A 21,034-nucleotide genomic window follows, 5' to 3' on the forward strand; every position below is an offset into this window, starting at 1 on the left:
TCCACTGAAACCCACTGAGCTGCTTCAAAAACTGCACCTGTTTTGGGGAGCCAGTGATGGTATAAGCAGATCATCATTGCACTTTTCATACAGCATAATCCACAAGTTTAGAATGCTAAAGCATTTTCTTGGCAACATGCACATTTTATATTCAGCTCTTGTTTGCATTTCAAATAGGATCTAAAGGTCATATAGAATGGCCCCTTTTGAGAGGCAATTTTTCTGGGATCTGGTACGTGTGTTTGCCTCTAGTTGAACTTGCTCTCTGCTGGCCAGAATCCCCATGTGATGTCACTATTGTGTTGATTGCTTCAAAGGCACTGCTTTGCCATGTTTCTCCTTAACAGCTGTTCTACTTGTTAGTATCTTCAAATTAGGTAGCCTGATTTTCACAAATGCCATAACTGGAATAAACCATCGCATTACAGAATGTTTGCTGTACATTCTAGTATTGAGTACTTCCAAGCAGAGCTTAAAGTGAGGCGGTGCTCACTGGTACTGAACACCGACACTTGGATCATTTTCTGTTTGAGTACCGGATCTACGCCTCGGCTCAGGAGAATACTGGTACTAATACAGGCAGCAGGGCAGGCTCAGTGGAGTTATGTTAAGCAGTGCAAGTGCTGCTCAAGTGCTACTCTTGACGCCAACAGAATGGACTGTTTATGTGCAGAACTCCAACAGCTGAGTCCCAGTGCAGCCTATGGATTCCAATGTCACACACATCTTATCTCCCTCTCCACCTCCACACATACCTCCGTCCATCTTCTAATTAGTACGGTCTAAAGTGCCAAGCAAATTGCATTTCCTGCAGTCAATACATATGCATGAAGCGGAGCTGCTCACGAAAATGCCCTACATACGTACTTGTTATTGACTCAGCAGCATAGGTGCATATCTATTTTTCTACAAACATGCCCTTTTAACTCTTTAGTCACTCCGCTTGTAGTGCAAGAACTACTTGAGCGCCAAACTTGGCTCCAGTACGCCTGCCTTGGTCTGTTTAATAACCTGAGTGCAACTTACCACAGCTTAACCACCATTCCTTTCTTTAAGATTCTAGTGCATGGACCGGTGTGACTGTCCTGCAGTGGTTTACTCTGCTACAGGTATGCGCCCGAAACCATTCAAATGGAGTATAAGCAGCACACAAATTAAGATGTCAGAACCGCCTGTCATTGTTCCGGTTTCATAGCGATATGTTGCATGTCTTGGCGCCTAATCAGAAGTGTTGCTTGAGAAGCCAGGAAAACAGGTCCTCAAAAAGTATGATTAGAGATAGCGAAACTGGGGATGTGGGGGACTCTCAGTGTGTCGTGGTCTTGTTATGGAATACCAAACTGAAGGTGTTAGGCCTGGAGAGTGAAGCTAGGGACAGTAAAAAGAGAAATGAGAAACTATGTAAAGAGTGGAGGTGCAAGAAAGGGAAAAAGGGGGGAGCGAGGTAGAAGATAACCTCACGCACAATCAGATGGAAGATGCTACCAACTTTTCCAACTGCATGATAGCGGTGGCAGGGTGGATGAACAACAACTGCCTGCACCTGAACAGAGAAAAAACAGAACTGCTGGTTGTTGGTAAATCCCCCTCGGCCTGGTCCCATGCATGGTGGCCCACTGAATTAGGCGTGATTCCCTCCCCGGCGGAATCTGTTAGAAACCTCGGAATCATGCTGGACGCGGAACTCTCTTTTAAACAACAGGTCAGTAAAATCACGGGAAGATGTTTTGGTATACTCAAAACTCTCCGCAAAGTCCTTGACCTTCTCCCCATTAGCGCCAGGAAGACACTTATCCACGCTCTAGTCACACCACACCTAGACTATGGTAATGCTCTGCTCCTAGGCTTAAGTAAAAAAGGTATACACCAACTGCAGTGTGTTCAAAATGCTGCCGCCCGCCTGGTGCTCAACCTTCCTCGCAGAGCATCAGGAAAGATGGCACTATCCAAACTTCACTGTCTTCCTATTGAGGAACGCATTAAGTTTAAAGCACTCTGGTTTGCACACCGCATTGCCCAAGGAAAGGGTCCAGGTTACTTGCGCAAACTTCTCACCATCCATCGCCCCATCAGGAATTTAAGATCTGCCGGAGCGATGCTGTTCAGACTACCCCGCATTCATAAAGCCAGGATGGGAGGTCGCTCCTTCAGGTTTTTAGCAAGTAAATACTGGAATGAACTTCCACTTGACCTGCGTATGGAACCCTCTGAAGCTAGATTCAGATTGAGTCTTAAAACCCTTCTCTTTCCACGTAAATAAAGCCTTTGTGCTCTTCTGTTCTAGGCCATTCGCTTCTGGATCTCTGCCTCTCTTGGAGCAGCAGTAATTTTTAGCGCGGGGACACACCGTCTTGAGTGTAACCAGGCGCTCTAAAACTGGTTTTATTATTATTATTAAGAGGAGGACAGAAAAGCAAGTAGGGAAAAAGAACCAGTGTTCAGGAAGATACGGGTGGAGTAGAGCCAAGGGAAAAGAAACGGGTAAAACAACATAGAATTGATGAGAGGGGAAAGAGGCAAGAATTAAAGGAAGGAAGGACGTCGTTAGTACAAAAAGAGAGAAGGAATAGATGGAGGATAGGGGTGGAGAGAATTTTAAGAGGGAAAAAATACCAAAAAGGAAAAGGGAAAATATAGACCTGGGAGACAAAGAAGTGGCTAAAGGGAAAGACAGACGGGTGGTAGGAGAACAGAAAAAATATATCAGATTATACAGCAATGGGAAGGAGAGGAGTGAGAAAGAATATTCATTAAATGATTGTCTCCTCGCCCTGTCCATAGACCTGCCCCAGGTCCCACCTACAGTCCACAGCTCAGTAGAGTGAGTACCTGCACTTATTTTTCTCTCATTTAAGTACTGCTTCCAAGACTTCATTGTCAGATTGTTGTCAATAACTTTTTGTTTTTTCTTTCGCTCACATTTCTCTTTCAAGATCACACATTACATTCTTCAACATTTTTTTGAAAATGTGTTTATTCGCATATTAAGTAAAGCATAGCATGGTACAGGTAGTATACAAGTAGTTGCATATTGATATGTCTTATGCTGTATAGTAATGACGAATAGTACATACATTTTCTGTTTCGTTGTAGCTGCAGTTAACCAAACAAACCCCCCCCCCTCCCAAGAAACCCTCCACCCATCACCCCTAGCAATCCCACCCCAGGCACTCACACTTCGTAGTTGCGTATATACATTGGCATTTGGCTACACCCAAAAACAGCTCTTGTCCAATACAGTAGTCTGTGCAATCAGTCAGAGACACGATCAATAGATGAGTGGGTTACCCCAGTTCTGTGTATCGTGGTGCACCATGCACGTCCGTGGCAATTGGTAATGTATCGTGGACAGGTTGCAACTCAAACTGCAGAGAGCGAGACATTAGATTCATCCTCTCCCTCTGCCTCGAAAGCCCCTAGTATTGTGAACCAGTCCAGTGATATCAATGTCTTCCTATGACCCCTACGTTCTTCGCGTTGTAGCGCCTCCCCTTCTGCCCTTCCCCATCGTATAACCTCTGTCCTCCACATGTCATGATCGGGTGGTTTGGGAGATTTCCATCGCATGGTTATCGCGCGCTTCGCAAGCAGCATAGCCATATCAGTGAAGCGTGTCGACACACTCCTTTTACGCGCTGCTGGCCTTAGCCCTAGTAGTGTATGTTCCAAGGTGCGTGCTAGTGGGGGCGCACCCGCTTTGGTGAGCGATTCATGTATAGTGGTCCAATAGTAGCCCAGTTTCGGGCAGTCCCATAGCATGTGTAGCAGTGAGGCATCATCCGTTCTGCATCGAGGGCAGGTATCTGCAGCGTCAGGGAACATAGCATGTACACGGCGCGGCGTGAGATACGCCCTGTGCAATATCATCAATTGAATGAATTTGAACTTCGGGTTTCTAGCCACTTTTTTGGGGTATTGTAGGATACGCTCCCATTCCTTATCTTCGAGCGGCCGTCCAATGTCACCCTCCCACTTTACCTTTAGGGGCAACAGTGATGTCGCTCTCCCCGCCCTGACGCCAGTAGTAAGCCATCTAGTTAGGTGGCTTCCCGTTCCCATGAGGTATTGCATCGTTAGTAATGAGTTTATGGGTTGCTCTTCGCCATCCCGCGCCCATATCGTTGTCACGTAGTGACGTAAACCAGCATGTATGAGGAATGAACCTCCCGGTACATTATGTGTGGTTCTGAAGTCCTCAAAGGACAGTATGCGCCCATCCACGAAGAGGTCCCCAATGTGTGTTACCCCTGCGTCGTGCCATGGTGTGAGTTTGTGGGTCGAGAGCGTTCCCGATTCCAGTGGGATACCCAGTAGTGGAATTGTAGGGGCGTATGAAGTCGTTGGAGTCGTGTACTTAACTGCCTTCCGCAAGTATTGCACTGCAAGTCGGAGAAGAGGAGGGGGTGTCCCTAGGCAATTCCGCTCGGGGCAGGAGCAAGACATGAATCTTCCCTTTGGAACGATCCTCCTCTGTCATGTCGATATCATGTAGGTTTCGGCCTGCCAGCCAGTATGCCAGCCATTGTAGTTGACAGGCAAAATTATAGGCCCGGAGCTCTGTCAGTAGCGTATCCAGTGCCCTGAAAGTCGACGCTGGGATCAGGAATGGCAGGTTAGTGAAGAAGTAAATAAGTCGGGGGAGCACCACCATCTTGGAGATCGCTACTCTACCCACCACCGATAAAGGCAGCGACAACCAAAATTGTATCTGTGATTTCAACGCCCGTATTGCTCTGCCCAGGTTGCCGTCTATCATTTCCTCCGCACCTCTGTAGATTTGAATTCCAAGGTAGCGGAAAGTAGTTTCCGCCATTTGGAAGGTATGCGGCGGGAAAAGCAGTGATGTAGAAGGACCAGTGACATTAAAGCAATATCATACGACTTGGGTACGCTTATCGTGAGGCCCGACAACAGTCGGTATTCTTCGAATAGCGTGGGTATCGGGTCTAGGTTACCCCGTAGGTCACGTAGGTACAGGATTATATCATCCGCATACGCGGACACCACATGAGTCGTCCCGCCTTCCTGAATGCCACGGTGAGAAGCTTCCTTCCGGAGCCTACAGAGGAGCGGTTTGAGCGCCAGTATAAATAAGAGCGGAGAGAGCGGGCACCCCTGTCTGGTGCCTTTGAAGATGGCCATGGGTTCAGAGATACATCTAGACGTACGCACCCGTGCCGTAGGCTGGGTGTATAGTAGCCGGACCCACGCTACGTATTCCGGGGGTAGCCCGAATCTTGCAAAGGTTGCAAACATGAAATCCCATCTGAGGGAGTCGAAAGCTTGTTTCACGTCCAGTGAGATACAACCCTCTGTGCCCACATCTTCTTGGTCTCGTGGCATCAGTTGGGCTAGTCTACGAAGGTTCATAGCTGTACTTCTACCAGGTACAAACCCGCATTGGTCGGGGTGGATCAATTGGGGGATGTACAGCGCTAGTCTAGTGGCCAATACCCTGCTCAGTACCTTGTAGTCAGTGTTAAGTAGGGATAAGGGCCTGTAGTTAGCCAGGTGCATCCCGTCTCTGCCCGGTTTTGGTAGGGAAGTTATCAAGGCCTGGAGGGACGATTGTGGCAGGGAGGTAGTCCGTAGTGCCTCTTGGTAGATAATTTGCAGTCGCGGGGCGAGTAGGTCGGCAAATGCCTCATAAAATTCTACAGGTAAGCCGTCCGACCTAGGGGTTTTATTCCTCGGGAGGGCTCGTATTGCTTGTTTAATCTCTGCTGTGGTGATATTACGTTTCAGGTCGTCTCTCTGTCTATCAGTGAGTTGGGGAAGATCTAAGTCCCCCATGAAGTTCTCCAGTGCCGCTTGCGACATGGGCTGGTGCTGGCCATATAGTGTAGTGTAATTGAGTCGAGGCCAACGGGCCTTCTTGGTCTATAATTTCTAAAATAGGGAGGTGTGTCGGGGAGTCCCGTATAATGCGGGCTAACAGTGGGCCTGACCGATCAGCCTGCGTGTGTTGTCTGTTAGTGTATTCGCGATAGTCCAGTAATCGTAAGTCCTCGAGCAGCTCAGCATGCCTAATGTGTGCTTCTTGTAGTGGTGTAAAGTGTAGGTTTTTGCCCGCTGCTTCGCGTTCTAACATTGCCAGTTTACCCTCTATTTCCTTGAGGCCATCAATCCCCTCCCGTTTCATGCCCACCCGGGTGGCCATCGCCTCTCCTCTTATGAAGGTTTTGAACGCATCCCACTCAATTCGTCTGGAGCTAGCAGTGTCAGTATTCGTAGCAAAGTAGGACTCAATGGTGGTCGCCATTGATGATTTGAAGACCGCGTCCTCCAGCAATTCCGTGGGCAACCTCCACGTTGGTATCGGCGTTTGTGTTCTACCCCATTGTAGCGTCAGTTCTACAGGGTTGTGGTCTGAAAGTGTCTTCCCCATGTGTTGTGCCGTAAGAACCGCCTCCAATAGAGGGCGGGAGCAGAACACCCGGTCAATTCTGGTGTGTAATTGGTGTGGCGGGGAGAAGATATATTCCTTGTCAAATAGGTGTTTACTGCGCCATGTATCTGCCAGATCCCACCCTTCTGCCCATTGCGTTAGCGCAGCCGCCTGTTTCCTGCTGTCGGTGGCGTGTAGTGGCGGGTGTGACCTGTCCAATGTAACATCCAACACAGCATTAAAGTCCCCCCAACAATCCAGTGATATCCCGCCCAATCCACTAGTACACCATTAAGTCTGGTTAGAAAATCCGATTGTCCTGAATTAGGTGCATAAACACAGCCGAGCACAACAGCTGCACCATCTAGTATGCCCTTCACAAATACATATCGTCCCTCTTTATCAATTCTCTGTTCCACGGGCTTAAAGGGCACAGAATTGCGAAGCCAAATAGCCGCCCCCCTTGAGAATGCAGAGTAGGATGTGGCAAAGAGTTGGCCCCTCCACTTCTTTAACAGTTTTGAGTTCTCAGCAGTGTTCAAATGTGTCTCCTGGAGGCAAGCTATCATGACTCCCCTACGGTTGAGTTGTGCCAGTATTCTGTGTCTTTTGTGTACCGAGCCCATGCCCCGCACGTTCCAGGTGCACAAGTTGTAAACATTAAGTGGCCCCATAACTGATTGCATATTGTGGCAATGTTGGGCTCGTGGGTGAGCATGCCAAGTATACCCTGTAGTAGTAGTGGAGTGCCAAGCAAACAATTAACCCCTGAACATTGAGGTCCCCAGATGAACAGACCCGGGGTCCAAACCACGATACCAAACGTGGGTAACAGTCAAACACAACCATGTTCATATGACGGGGGGTGTAGTCTATTCGATTCCGATTCGTGCAGGTCTGCGGTGACATAGCAAGCCCATAGCACGTATAACCCCCCTGGCCACCCACCTGCCCGTGGCTATTCATACAGTTCATACATTACCACCCAGGTAGTGTTCAAGGCGCTGGTGTCAAAATTCTGCTGCCATTTGTGCTGTGATCTTGGGGAAAAGCTGCAGGCTGTCCGCCGATCCCGACACTTCGGTATGTGTGTCTGAAAGGCTGGCAACGTCCCTCGCCGTGCCTGCGTCGTGAGCGGCCAGTGCTTCCTCCGTTAGCTGCACTACCTTTGTCAGCTCCTCCGAGCTGATCGCCGTTTCCTGTCTAGTCGGAGGGTTCCGTGTTGAGGGGGCTTGATCAGTATCAGTGGTAGGGCGTCGGCGGTCCGGCCGGTGACGATGGCCGCCGCTCCCACCTTCGGCAAATGGGTCTTGTGAGCTTGTCGGCGTGAGTGTAACTTCCATCCATTCTTCAGCTTCCTCTGGTGAATCAAAAAAGTGTGATTTGTTGCCATGGAGGATCTTGAGGCGGGCGGGAAATAGGAGGGCATACTTCAAGTCCCGCTCGCGCAACTTGCGTTTTACCCCCATAAAGGTGGACCTGGCTCGCTGCACCGCTGGAGTGAAGTCTGGGTATACAGATATAGTCTTATCTTCATATCGGAGTGGTGCTTTTTCCCGGGCTGCGCGTAGCACTGTGTCGCGATGTTTGTAGTGGAGGAGGCGTGCAATCAATGGGCGCAGCGGTGCTCCTGGCTGCGGCGGTTTGGAGGGCATCCTATGCGCTCGTTCCACGCTGTATAGAGCAGTTAGATCTTCCGGGCCTACCATCTGTTTGAGCCAGTCTTCTACAAATTGAGTAGGATTCCTCCCCTCGCTGCGTTCCGGAATGCCCAAAATGCGGACGTTGTTGCGTCGGGCTCGTCCTTCCGCATCATCCACCTTGTCCCATAGTTGTCTGAGTTGTTTTTCCATGCCTTCCAGCTTCGCGGAGTGTTCTGTCTGTTGGGGTATTAGATCATTGAGCGCTATTTTCTGCTCCGACACCCTCTCCGCCAGCTTGTTGTGATCCGCTCGGAGCAGGGAGAGGCCCGTCGCCATGCTGTCCATACGTGATTCAAGCGCCTCTCTTGTGGCCCTTATTTCATTCAGGATAAGGTCCAGTTTGGCGTCCTGCGTTCCTTTCCCTGTCGGCGGGATAACTTCCATATTGGAGGAGGCCAGTGGGTCTTCCGAGCCGGTGGACTGCATGTCCGTCGATGCACCCTGGTCCTGGGCCTTGCCCCTGTGCCTCCCCATAGATCTAGTGTGCAGGGCGACGCTGCGCTGGCCACACGCACCTACCACAACCTCCACTGCGCGGTGGCACACAACGTCCTAAGGCCGGGCTTTCTTCGTAGCAGGTAATCCGGTAGGAGACGGGGCACTAGTAGGGCAACTGCTCGTGAGGGGGCCTTCTGGTTCCGTGACGACCGCAGCACCTTTGGTGAATGCTGCGGCGCTATGAGTAGCGCCTTACGTGTAGCAGTGGTGCAAGCTGAGGCGGCGGTAGCAGGTGTTGTCCGCTTCGTTGCACAAGGGGTCAGTAATGGGGGGGGCCCAGTAGCGCTGTGCAGCAGCCCCTGTAGAAGTGCTTCTAGGTGTGACGTTCTTGCCTCTGCGCCTCGATCCAGAGGGGCTCCGAGGTCTGTCTTCGCCAGGGAGTGAGCAGGGACTCCACGGGTGTTTCGGTGTGCCCCCTACGTCGCAGCTCAGTAGTCGTGGCTCCGGGCTCCGTTCCTGGCGACCCCTCGTGTGAATGGTTTGGGGCTCTGGGGGCCCGGGAGATGAGGCAAGATGGCGTCCGCCAGTGTATCCACGGAGCAGGCTTGCGCCGTGTAGCCGCCGTCTGCCTCCGTTTCAGTGCAGCGGTCCTCCGGCCACCCCAGCACCCGTCAGTGTCCGGCAGCCTTCGCGCAGTGTTCCGGTCCCCAGAGGCGTGCAGCTTGTATCGCGGCGGGCCGCAGGCGGCGCGCGTCGGTCTGGGTGCGCCGCCGGCCTGGATGGGACCTGGGAGGTCAGAGGTGGTCCCCCGATGTGACTTGAAGGGGGAGCACCTAGGCGGGGGAAGCAAGTGCAGGGAGTCAGGCGTGCGTTTGTGTCCCGTGTCCCCAGGTACCTCCGGCAATCCCGTAGAGTTCCGCAGGCCTCACGCAGCTGGTCGGTCCTGCCGCAAATCGAGGTCGCGGCTTCGCTCGTGGTCACAGGCCCCGACAAACACCGAGTCTTCACCAGGTCCCGGGCAGCGTCGGAGGGTGGCTGTTTTCCGTCGCCGCTTCTCTGTCCTTCGTAGAGGCTCCTGGGGTTGATTTCGGGTGGGTGGTGTTACTAGGGAACAGGATAAATAGCAAGTATCGTGGGCTACGGACGGAGCTCAGCAACTACACGTCCGCCATGATCGGCTCGTAGCCACGCCCCCCTACATTCTTCAACATTAAAAGCAATATTCCATATTAAGGTAAACACCATACACAGCAGAGATATTCTACTAAATACATTTCTTAGTAATAACAATTGATTTGTGAATTCTATGGAAGGTCTTATATAAGAGAGCAAAAATAAATGTCACTATCCACAAAATGCAAAAATTGTTTAAAACTTGCAGTTCCATTACTTTATGTCCTTGAGTAGCACTGAGTTAACACTACTTCTCTTTCAAATAAGAAAGCACTATGAGCTCATCACTCAAATGGCTGCTTTCAGTCATTCACAGCTACTTTACTTCACTATGCCTGTTCTCTGAGCACACTGTCTCATCCAACACAGTCCTGACACTGCCTGCAATTTCTTTAACTAGCCCATTTATGACCTTCAGGAACAAAACTGCTGAGTCTCAGATATATCTTCAAGACCCACTGACATTTAATTTACAGACCTTCTAACTAAACTACCAACTGAAATGGACAAATTAAATGTGTGGTAACTATAACCGACTCCCTTACATTCATTCTCACCTGGAACAGAGGACGTTGGTCGGCGTGGTGTTGGTGGAGGTGGCCGTATAGGCCTGGGTGGCCTGGAAGATTTGAATCCACCATTAGATAGTGCTGGTGAACTACCACTGTTCGCTGTTCTGCTGTCGCCAATGTCAGCAACGTCAAGGTTTTCAGAGGTATTTGTGTCTGTGCTTTAAGGAACAAAAAAGGCTACTATTGTACACGTCATTACTGCAGAGACCAATAACCTATTCTTTCTGCTGTTAGCTTCACCTACCTAGGCCATTTAAAAACATTTATGAAAGGACATACTTTTGCACGTCTGCAACTTGCACAGACCCGACCTAAAAATAGCTTTATGTCATTTTTATATTCCTGAAAAGTTAACACAAGTATTAGTCTATGTCATTATAGGTCTAACCTAGAGATAGTTTCAACAATTTCAACTGCCTCGTGCTCTATAAAAACAACATAATAAATAAATACAGCAACAAGTTATTCAGAGCAATTATAGTAACAAAAGCGCACTCATACATTTATTACTACAGTTCAAAGGTCAGAATGGAGTTTATTACCACAGTACAGCAGAACTGGTATGAGAAAAACTTTTTATTGCGTCGCACATTGATGTAGCAGTTACCTAGTACGGGGAAACCGTTCCCCTAATAGTCACACAGTCTCTGCGGGAGGCTATCATACTGCACAAATTCAACCCCTTGCATCCTGGTTTTGGTTAAATGTCTTGTTTAAACTACGGATGAAAAAATGGCATTAAGCACAAATGGACCTCTACAGAACATAACATGCTATTTAATATCGGTGTTTAGGGAGGGGAGGATTATCATGTCTTTCTTGAGGATTTATAGGTCCCCTGAGTCATAACTCCTCCCCACCCTCAACAATGGTAATAAACAGCACATACTGTGCACCTGCATTTATATTACGCTAAATGATGTTCAGACACATTTACATACAGACATGCAGGAGCTTTCGGGCCGCCCATTTCATCTGTTGGTCAGTTCAAATGAGATACACATTTTGCGTCCCCTCCTCCCAGCAAACAGCAGGGGCTGGATCTCTTGCACTCTGGGTAATAACATTTTACTTGCGCACATTCACATAAAAGCTAGGAAACTTCAGTGTCGAGGCTGGTGGGGTTTACTCTGCTTCCACTGTACCCTTTGTTATAGTTTTGTGAAGTTATTTTTTTTACTTTTTGTTTTTGCAACACCTTTGCGCAGTAACATATTTGCTTTTAATTACTTTCAAATTTCTAATGCCAATTACATCCAGTGGCAAATAAAAATAACTGCAGGTTTTTCTAAGGCCACACCTATTGTCTCTGCCAATGATTATTTAAAAGTTGGCTTTCATGCTACTTCTTTTGCTTCTTCTAATTCATGTTTTACAAGAACGGAATCGAAGTATTACAAATGACGTGAACGGTTCTCCAGTACCTGCTGATCAGATAATCTTCCAGTCAGCAAAAATGGATTTGGCATAAATAAGGTTAGCCACCTGGCACTGCTAGTCTGCCATTAAGCTATGTATGTATGTAGGTATGTATGTATGTATGTATGTATGAATACATGTATTTACCCACCTAGGTGGTTAAGTAGTATTTCTATTAAGTTCACCTAGCCAAAAGGATCTGTCAAAGACAAGCTCGAGTGATAGGAGGGAAATCATTTTTTTGGCCTGCAAATGCATTACAAAGTAGTGAATTTTTAACAAGGTACATATTTAACTTTTTTCAAAATTGAAGCAGTGTTGATGGATGTGGGATGCTGTTCCAGATCCAGGGTGCATAGATGGAAAAGGCCTGCTGCTTTGTTTTTTTTTCGGTTTTACACTGCTTAGCCTGCAGTCTGAAGGTGTCCTGAAAGAGTATTCCAAGAACCACCAGAATTGGTGTGCTTGTCTGCAATACAAGCACGGTGCTGGCCATGATAGCTTTGTTAATGATGCAGCTGGTTTTAAAGATGGTGTGGGCCAGCAAGGGAAGTCAGTGGATTTCTATCAGCATAGGGGTGCTGTGATTAGATTTCTGCAGGCCCTAGATAAGACATGCTGTGGCGTGTACGATGCCCTTAAGGAGTGCCCCAGTTGAGTCCGTGAGGCCATGGAGTAGGGTGTTACCACTATACAGATGAGAGAGTACACAGGCTTTAACAGCATTACTGAATTTGCTTGTTTGGCAATGTGGTCCTAGAGGGTGAGGTGGTGACCAGAGTGAATCCAAATGACTTGTCTTTCAGTGAAAGTTGGGTTTGAAACCTCCAAGGTTCACATTAGTGAGCGAGGTTTGTACAGTTTTGGTTTTTAGTTCTTGGCAAATAAGAGGAATTCTGTCTTGGTTGGGATGAGTTTCAGGTAGTCTTTGGACATCCAGGTCTGAATGCTGTGCAGGCAGTGTATGAGGAACTGGATGTCAGAAGTACAGAAGACACAAGTAGAGTTGTGCATCATCAGCATATTAGTGAATTATGATGCCGTTATCTGTGAGTAGAGCACAATGCGGAAGAGGGTTCAGGGGACAGTATGGAATCTGGGTGACTCCTTAGGTTAGTAGGTTAGAGGGATCTATTGGGACCTTCCGTGCCTATGTCAACAAACTGGTGTCAGCTGGAAATGTAGTTGGAGAACCAGTAAAGGACATTGCTAGTGAATCCCATTAGAGAATTTAGGGTGTGTAGCAAAGTGAGATGGACAACTATCAAAGACAGCTCAAAGTTTAAGCAATATCAGGGGGCAGGAGTCATCTACATGCAGTCAGGAAAACATCATCTACGATATTCAAGTTAGCAGTGTACGTGTTGTATTATGATCTGAAGCCAGACTGGTAGTCGAGCAGAAGATGGTTAGCATTAATGTAATCTTGGAGTTGAACAAATAATCCTATTTAAATGATCTTGTCAAAGAACGATAGGCGAGTGACAAGGTCATCAGCGTCAGGTATAGGTTTCTTTAGGAGTGTGAAGATCTGGCCTGTCTTGAGAGCTTCTTCGAAGATGCCTTGAGTGAAGGAGGCAGACAATGGTGAGTAAGATTTATAGACACCATCTTCATTTGAAGTGGCTTTTAGAGCGTTGATGTTGACAATATCTGCAAGAAATAGGGCTTTGAAGTATGACCTCAGCGGGACTCTGCTGGAAGGGATGGGCATAAGAGATGAAGCAGACTTGGAGTTTTCAATGTGCTGTGATATTCAGCATTTTCTTCACTGAAAAGGAGGTTGATGGAACTGCACATTTCTGCAGAGTGAGCAATGGGTGGGTCCAGCAGGGGTTGATGCAGTGTTTCATTGTCTTGAAAACTGTTCTGCTACTGTAAGTGGCAATCCCTAAATTATAATTCTTTGTGCCTTAAATCCTGAATGAAAACGACGACGAGGTTTGTTGTGCACAATGAAACCATGAAAGAGATAGCATGGCCTAATTGATACGGGCCATAAGGCAGCATGCTTGCTTTGGTTTTGGAAGGATTCGCTAGTAGAGTTATTACAAAAGCCTTGTGAGACAGTGGCTCTATATATACTGGACCAGAATAAGGTACAGTGTGTATAGAGTCCACAAACCCCAGAGGTATAACATAGTTTAAAGCCAGGTGTGACCTTACTCTCTAAAGTGGTAGCTTGGTCGCGCAGTAAGGCAGTACCCAAGGACAGTGTAAAGCATGTGTTGTACACACTCAGTCAGCAAAAGGTTTCACACACAAAGACTGAACTTCAGGCCAATTGTTTTTATATCAAAAGATATAGTTGTTTTATTTCTAGAGCCAACAGGTATCAAAAAAATATACTGTTCTCAATATGAGAGGTCTCAGATGAGTACTTTGCAGAAAGGTAATACACTTTGTAAAGACAATAGGTACAGGGGTTGCAGTAGGCAACACAATTCTACACACAATTTAGCATTGAGCTCAATGGATTTCCTTATATAAACACAGTTGATTACTTTGTAGATTACTTTGGTAATTCCAGGACTGGCTCCTAGGTTCAGTCCTGGGGTCTACGCTGAAAACAGTTTAGCAAAAACGTTTTAGGTATTGTAGTGATTTTTCAAGAATAAAAAGCTATTTTAAAAGTTAACACTTAGAAACTTTTCAACAGGAATCTGGCAATGTTATCCAATGTGAGAAAATTCAGGTTGCAGGTAAAGTACGATCTTGTTACTTTTGTAATCCAGTACTGGTCTCCTGGGCCAGCACTGGGGTCTCAACATAAAACAGGTAAGTAATTACGTTTCAGTATTTCGTATGATTTTTAAAGAATATTTCTAGTTTTCAAAAGTAGACAGAAGAAATTTCATAGAAAAGCAGACAATGGATTCCTATGGAGAAAATACAAGTTACTGGTTAACCTGGTATGGATTACTTTTGCGGTTCAGTACTGGGCTACAAGGTACAGTACTGGCTTCTCCCCTGATCACAGGTGAGTACTTCGCAATTCGCAATTCGGGTGATTTTATATGAATATTTTTAGTTTCCAAAACTTCACACTTAAAAGATTTTTCGAGTCAAACCAGTCAATGTTATCCAAAGGCAGATGAGTGAGTTATCGGTTTCCAGGTGAGTACTTGGCTGGTGAAGTTAGGGTTCTGGGCATAGACTCAGGGGTCCCCCAGGGTCAGGTAAGTACAGTTGGCTCACCCCCAGCGGCACAGGGGTGGCCGGGTGCAGAGGTAGTTAGGCCCAATGTTATCCAATGAGGGAAAGGGGGCCTCCGGTTGGTGGCTGCAGGCTAGCAGGTCACGCGGCTGTGGGAGCTGGGCTCCTGGTCACTTGCTCAGGGCAAATGGGGAAGTGGGATAGGGCACAGGTTGCACTGCCAGGGGCACTCGGGCGGCTGGGTGCAGGGTGCTATTGAGCCGTCGGGTGCTCAATGTTATTTAATGAAGAACTTGAAAAGGGAACAAAGGCTGCAGGCTCGGGGACGAAGGATCTTCTGGAGCGACCAACACTTAGAGGGGTAAGTTGGGGTCTTGGAGGATAGGTAGGCACCCAGAAGTTGGGCACAGGGGGCCGTGGGGCGCCGGGGTGTCTTTTGAGGTCGGGAAATCTTACCTCCTGCTGGTCGCAGTCGGAGGGGTCCTCTGTCCTGAGGCTGCAGGCATTGTCGGGGTCGTCGAGGAGGGTCTTTTGGCACTGGACTTTGGGTCCCATTCGCCGGGGGGGATGTCCTTGTGGCCCTGGATCACTCGGGCACAGGCCGGGCTCGGCGGGTGCAGAGTGGGTTGGTCCGGAGCTTCCTGGCTGGCACCAGGGGTGTTGTTGCGGCAGAGCCACTGCTGATGGGAGTCCCAGGCTTTAAGAGGGTCAAGGCAGGCAGGTCATCTGGGTGTCCCAAGGTTGCTGTCCGCAGGAGTCGCCGGGATTAGGCAGGAGCAGGTTCCAGGATCGACAGGCCGGTAGGGCTGGGGCCAAGTCAGTTGTTGTAGTCCTGTTGTTAGCAGCTGCACGGCAGGTCTTCTTTCTCTTGATCTTCTTTCTTCATTTCTTATCGGGATCTAAGGAAGGAAGGTTCACGGAGCCCCTAAATACTGATTTTAGGGGCGTTACAGGTAGGGCAAGGGCAGGGACCAATAGGTGGGTAGGAGCCTAGCTGTGATTGGGCAGGGCTCCCCATCTTCAAGATGGCCGGAGCCCGGGGTCATGCTTCACCTCCTCTCCCCCACCCCTCGGGTACCTGGTTGTCAGGAGCCCAGGGCACACTCCGTCAAGCACATCAGCAGTCAGAAAAAAGTGGGGGCATACCAATGCAAGAAAGATGGCACTTTCTCACAAGCCTCCTCCAATTTTTAGAGGAGTTTCTGCGTGGAGAGGAATGACTAGATCAGATGTGGGACACTAGGTCCAGTGACAATAAGAGGACCTTCACATAATTGCCTTGGTATTCCATTATGGGGTCCAAATCATGACTAGAAGCAACAAGGGACTTAGTTTCCTTGAAGGAGAGAACATTGAAATCAGTAACACAGGGGCTTAACATGTTCACAACTCCATTGAGGCATCACAGAAGGACTAGGAATAAGTAGGCCACGTTCTGATGGTGGAGAGCAGGGCATTTTTCCTGATAAGAACTTACTTTCCATTTCTAATATGTAGCAGAAATTACTGCTCAAGAGTGATGAAAAGGGAAACAAAGTTTTATGGGTTGGGCAGCAAGGCATTTTTGCTACATCAATTTAGGATACATATTTCTTATATTTGGGTCATAGCATGAGATAGCCCTTTGGGAGAACCTGGACGTGACATGACCTGCACAGGGCATGCAAAGCCTTGTTATGGAGATGTTTAACTCTGTTGTTGTGATTACCTTCTTAATAAGGCTTTAATGGGTGGAGATGTCCAGGACCAAACAATGAACTGACAGGCTGAAGTATTACAGTAATGTTGGTGAAAGGGATATATTTATGTCACACTATTTTTTTAAATCACACACAAAACTATAGAAGTCTGTGGAAGCAGATATTAGGATTCTTCTGTGTCCTGGTACTCCAAATGGATCAGTGATCCTTTTGTTCGTGAGGGGTCAATAAAAACTGATGCCGACTGTCATCGTAAAAAAGTACTTAGCAAGAAGACTGGCATATCGTACAAGTGACTTACCTTTTACCTTTAGTAACGCTCTTTCTGGTAGATACTCTATCTAAACACAGACTCCTCACCTTTTGCATATTCCTCAGGTATCATACTGCATCAGGAAACCTCTCATGCAGTTTCCCTGTGTGATGGAAGGTCATGACACGTGGATCCATGCCATTCCGTTCCAAAGTGATGCGCAGAACCACATATAGGTGCCACTCATGCAGACTGACGTCAGTTGCTTCCTAGGCTGTCTGCATCCCCAGATGCAGACCACAACAGTAAATTGTCTTTGACCAGTGTGCAGATCTCTACACTTGGGACATTTTTAGGGGGAAAAAAGAGCCCAGATCAATGCACGGCGAGCATGTGAGGAATCTGCGATTAGACAGAGTACATACACCAGAAAGAGCGTTCTAACAGTCAGGATGTGTGCTTCTGATAGATACTTCTAGCAGCAGGTTTCCCACCTTTTGAATAGATACCACAGCACTGGGGGCTGCTTTTTGGCCAGTGCGTAGCACATTTTAATGCAGGACACTAGACTCCGAGACCCGGTCCTGTTCTGCCTTGCCATTCTTCGTGCCAGTGAATGCCACAAAGAGCTGTTCGTTCACAAGATGTTCCCTGATACGATCGAAGTAAAAGCCAAGAGCCCTTTTAGAAACAAGTCAATGTAGTCCTGCCCTCCTTCAATGGGTGAGGTGGAGCAGCAACTGCTGTAGAGTGATGTTTTGGCCACAGGAGTCACCACCTTTGGAAGAAAGAAAGCTCTGGTACTCAGAACCAGTCTGTGAAGAAAGTAATGTATGGAGGTTTGATGGAGAGGGTTTGAAGCTCATTTCCGTGCTACGGTGATGAGAAACACTGTTTTGAGGATGAAAAGCTGTAGGGGTCAGCTATGCAGTGGTCCAAAAGTTGTATACATCAGGAAGGTTAGGACTAAGTTAAGGTCCCAATGAGGGATGATAAAGGGAAAGGGTGGAAACAAATGTGGCAAACAACTTAAAAAACACATCACAACGGGCGCTTTGAATTTTATAGGCTGATCTGGCAAACGCGAAAAGGCCGAAAGAGTATACACGTACCCCTTTCCAACTGGGCCCAAAGTAAGTACTAAGCTAGGAACAAGACAACAAGCAATACTTTGGATAAACTGGCTGGAAGAGGGTCAACAAGCCAAGTACTGCACCAAACCTGTCCTAATGGCAGGCCTATACTGATTTTGTCAAGGGACGCCTGGCTGCCAAGGTTACATCTACAAACCCCGAGAGGGAGATCAAAGGAAGTTAGCTGTTGTCGCTCAATCTCCAATCATGGAAGTGAAGTTTGTGCAGGCATGGGTACAGGACCCTGCTTGCTGCTGCAACAGAAGATTCTCCCAAGGTGCACATTGCGGTCTTTACTGATAAAATTGATTTGGGGAGGCAAGCAGGCGAGAGTAACGTGGGCCACTATCACTCTAGTCTATGACAGAGGGGGCTTTGGCGCACCTGACCCATATGTATACTATTTGAGCGCTCAGGCACAATACGCATATTATTGGTTTCATGGACATGATTTCTTACCGCATGTGGCGGTTGAGGATGGTGATGCTTCTCCGGTCCTTTTGCATGCCATCATTACTCACACAAGACGGAACACTCCTAAATCGGAAATCAACATAATAGACACCACCATAGCAGCATGGAAAGAGATAGGCAGACTCACTAATAGACTGCCTCTGTATGCACTGGCACTGCCACTGGAACATCACATGGCGTTATCTGTCACGCAGGAAGCTAAATCCATGCGTATACTTAAAGAAGCGGGCTGAGAACAATGCAGGATGTTTACCCTGATGGAACATTCCTCACACCAGAAGAATTGCAGTATGTTAATAACCCCACAATTATTTTATTTTGCTGCCCATAGATTGAGACATGCCATTAAATCACATTATCACACAAACCCGGTTGAACCTCCGGTCCTCCAGTCGCTACAACTCTTGCTCACAACACACACGCGGAAAAAGCTAATCAGAAGATTATACAAGGCTATTAGAACTGATGTGACGAGCACAGAGAACGTGAGTTTGAACAGGTGGAACGCTGTGCTTGCCCCCCACCCCATTATGACCTTACAGAAGTGGGAACATGTATGCAGTCTGACGGGTAAGCTTACCCGTAACGGAAATCTCCGTATCATTCACTTCAAGTACCTACACCAGATTTACAACACTCCCAATCGCTTACACAGATATGGATTGAGGGAATACTTATAGATGTAAGCTGTGTGGTCACACGGACGCTGATTTCATGCATCTTGCATGGGAGTGTGAGGGAGTGGCTCAGTATTGGGGGCAGGTGGTGCAGAATATCAAATACATGTCAGGTGTGGAGATTCAGGTCCTGCCACAGGTTTGTCTGTTATGTTATGTTCCTCATGTCAGGGGGGCTCTGGGGAAATTTGTACGTATCGCATTACTTTTAGCCAAACGTATAGTCGCTATAACATGGGAAGCCACACGGACACCGCAGGTGCTGCACTGGATCAGAGATATGGTGTACTGTAAGGAAAAGCTTGAGCTGTACACAGAGGAACTACCAATTTAATCTAAATCCAGAGACATATGGGAGCCACTGCAATAGTTTCCGCAGAGGCAGGACTCATCAGAAACACAGGACTAAAGACGTCTGAACTATCGGCTGGAGGCGGCTTTGCCCACATAGTCCTACACTGTGCCCTACAGTTCTATATGTAATGTAAATAGTCCAGTGGTGTTTCTTGATCGCAGATTTTTGGTGACTAGCTGATGCAGATCACAGATTGTGTAATGGGTTTGTTGTATGTTGTTTCATTTTGAAATGCAATAAACAGATTTACAAAAAAAAAAAGATTCTGCTGAGGTGGCAGCCTGATGGGAGGACAGTAACTATGATGACTTGGGTTTGGTCGTTCCTTATCTTCTTTAGAACTTGGGCAGGAGAAGTATCAGCGGAAAGGCATACAGGTGTCTCAAATTCCTGTTTAGGAGGAACATATGTCTGACATAGAGACGCAATGGAAACGCAAACAAGTAAAACTGCTCACATTACACATTTTCAGCAGTGCCAAAAAGAGTTCTGTTTCTCCTCATTTACGGAAAATACCTTGCGCCACCTACGAATGCAAATGCATTCGTGATCAGCTAGGTGTTGCAGGCGAAGTTGGTCTACCCTGGTGTTTAGAGATACCACCAGGAAAATCCCCTGGTTTTCCAGTCATTTGTCTAAGCATAGTGCCACCTAGGACAGGGCCCATGAACCCCAACCCATGTCCTGTTTGTTGCAATACCACATAGTGGTGGTGTTGTCCGTGAACAACAGCGCCAGCTTCCTTTTTATGGGTGGTAGCAAAGCTTTCAATGCTAAGTGAATGGTTCGCAGCTCCAGAAAATTGAGCCAGTACTCTGCCAGAGAGCTGGTGCCTCGCATCTACACCTCTCCCAAGTGGCATCTCCTAAGCCAGAACCAACGCATCGGTCACAACTGTTACCTCTAGGTAGGGTAGGGAAAGGGGCCTGCCATTGACCCAATTGCAGTCCAGTAACCACCAATGCAGGTTTTTGCAGTCTCTTTCAAAAACTGGAAGTGATCAGAGAGGTTCCCCTGATGCCAAGTCCACTGCGACTTCAGATCTCACTGCAGAGAACGCACGTGGCATACATGACCAACTAGACTCAAGAGGCCATCAGTCTCAGCAGCCTCAGAGTCATCCTCAAGGAGATCAAGGACAGAGGTAGAAACATCGTAAACAAAGCCCAAATGTCCTGGACTCTCCGTTCTGGGGAAAGGGACTAAGCTCTCAAAAAAATCCAGAATGGCCCTGATGAAGAGGAGCATCCGTGAAAAAGTCAAGTGGGACTTCGGCACGTTTATAGCTACCCCAACAAAACTAAGGCTTTCACAGTAGTCTGTAGGTGTATGAGGACTAACGAATCTCACTCTTCATCAGCCAGCCACTGAGATAATGGAAGACTGGAAACTCTGACCTTCGAAGATGTGCTGCAACCACCACCATTACTTCAGTGAACACATAAGGGGCACTGGTGAGGCCAAAGGGGAGTACAGAGTACTGAAAATGCTTCAGCCACACCATGAACTGCAGATAGCACCTGTAGAACTGCAGGACAAGGCGTAGCATCTGCAACCGCATCGTGGTCGAGGATAAAGTACTGGCTCGCCTCC

At 47.7% G+C, this 21,034-nt stretch overlaps 1 protein-coding gene across 2 annotated transcripts in view; it reads right to left on the reverse strand.

Moving 5' to 3' along the window:
- ITCH (itchy E3 ubiquitin protein ligase) overlaps positions 1–21,034 on the reverse strand; it is a 981,537-nt gene that overhangs the window by 541,002 nt on the left and 419,501 nt on the right. For both annotated transcript variants that reach the window (XM_078652175.1, XM_078652176.1), the window contains exon 7: positions 10,260–10,432. In XM_078652175.1, the coding sequence (XP_078508301.1) occupies positions 10,260–10,432 (173 nt within the window). The remainder of the gene's footprint in view (positions 1–10,259; positions 10,433–21,034) is intronic.

This window comes from Lissotriton helveticus, chromosome 7 (genome assembly GCF_964261635.1).
Source record: "Lissotriton helveticus chromosome 7, aLisHel1.1, whole genome shotgun sequence".
Lineage (NCBI taxonomy): Eukaryota > Metazoa > Chordata > Amphibia > Caudata > Salamandridae > Lissotriton > Lissotriton helveticus.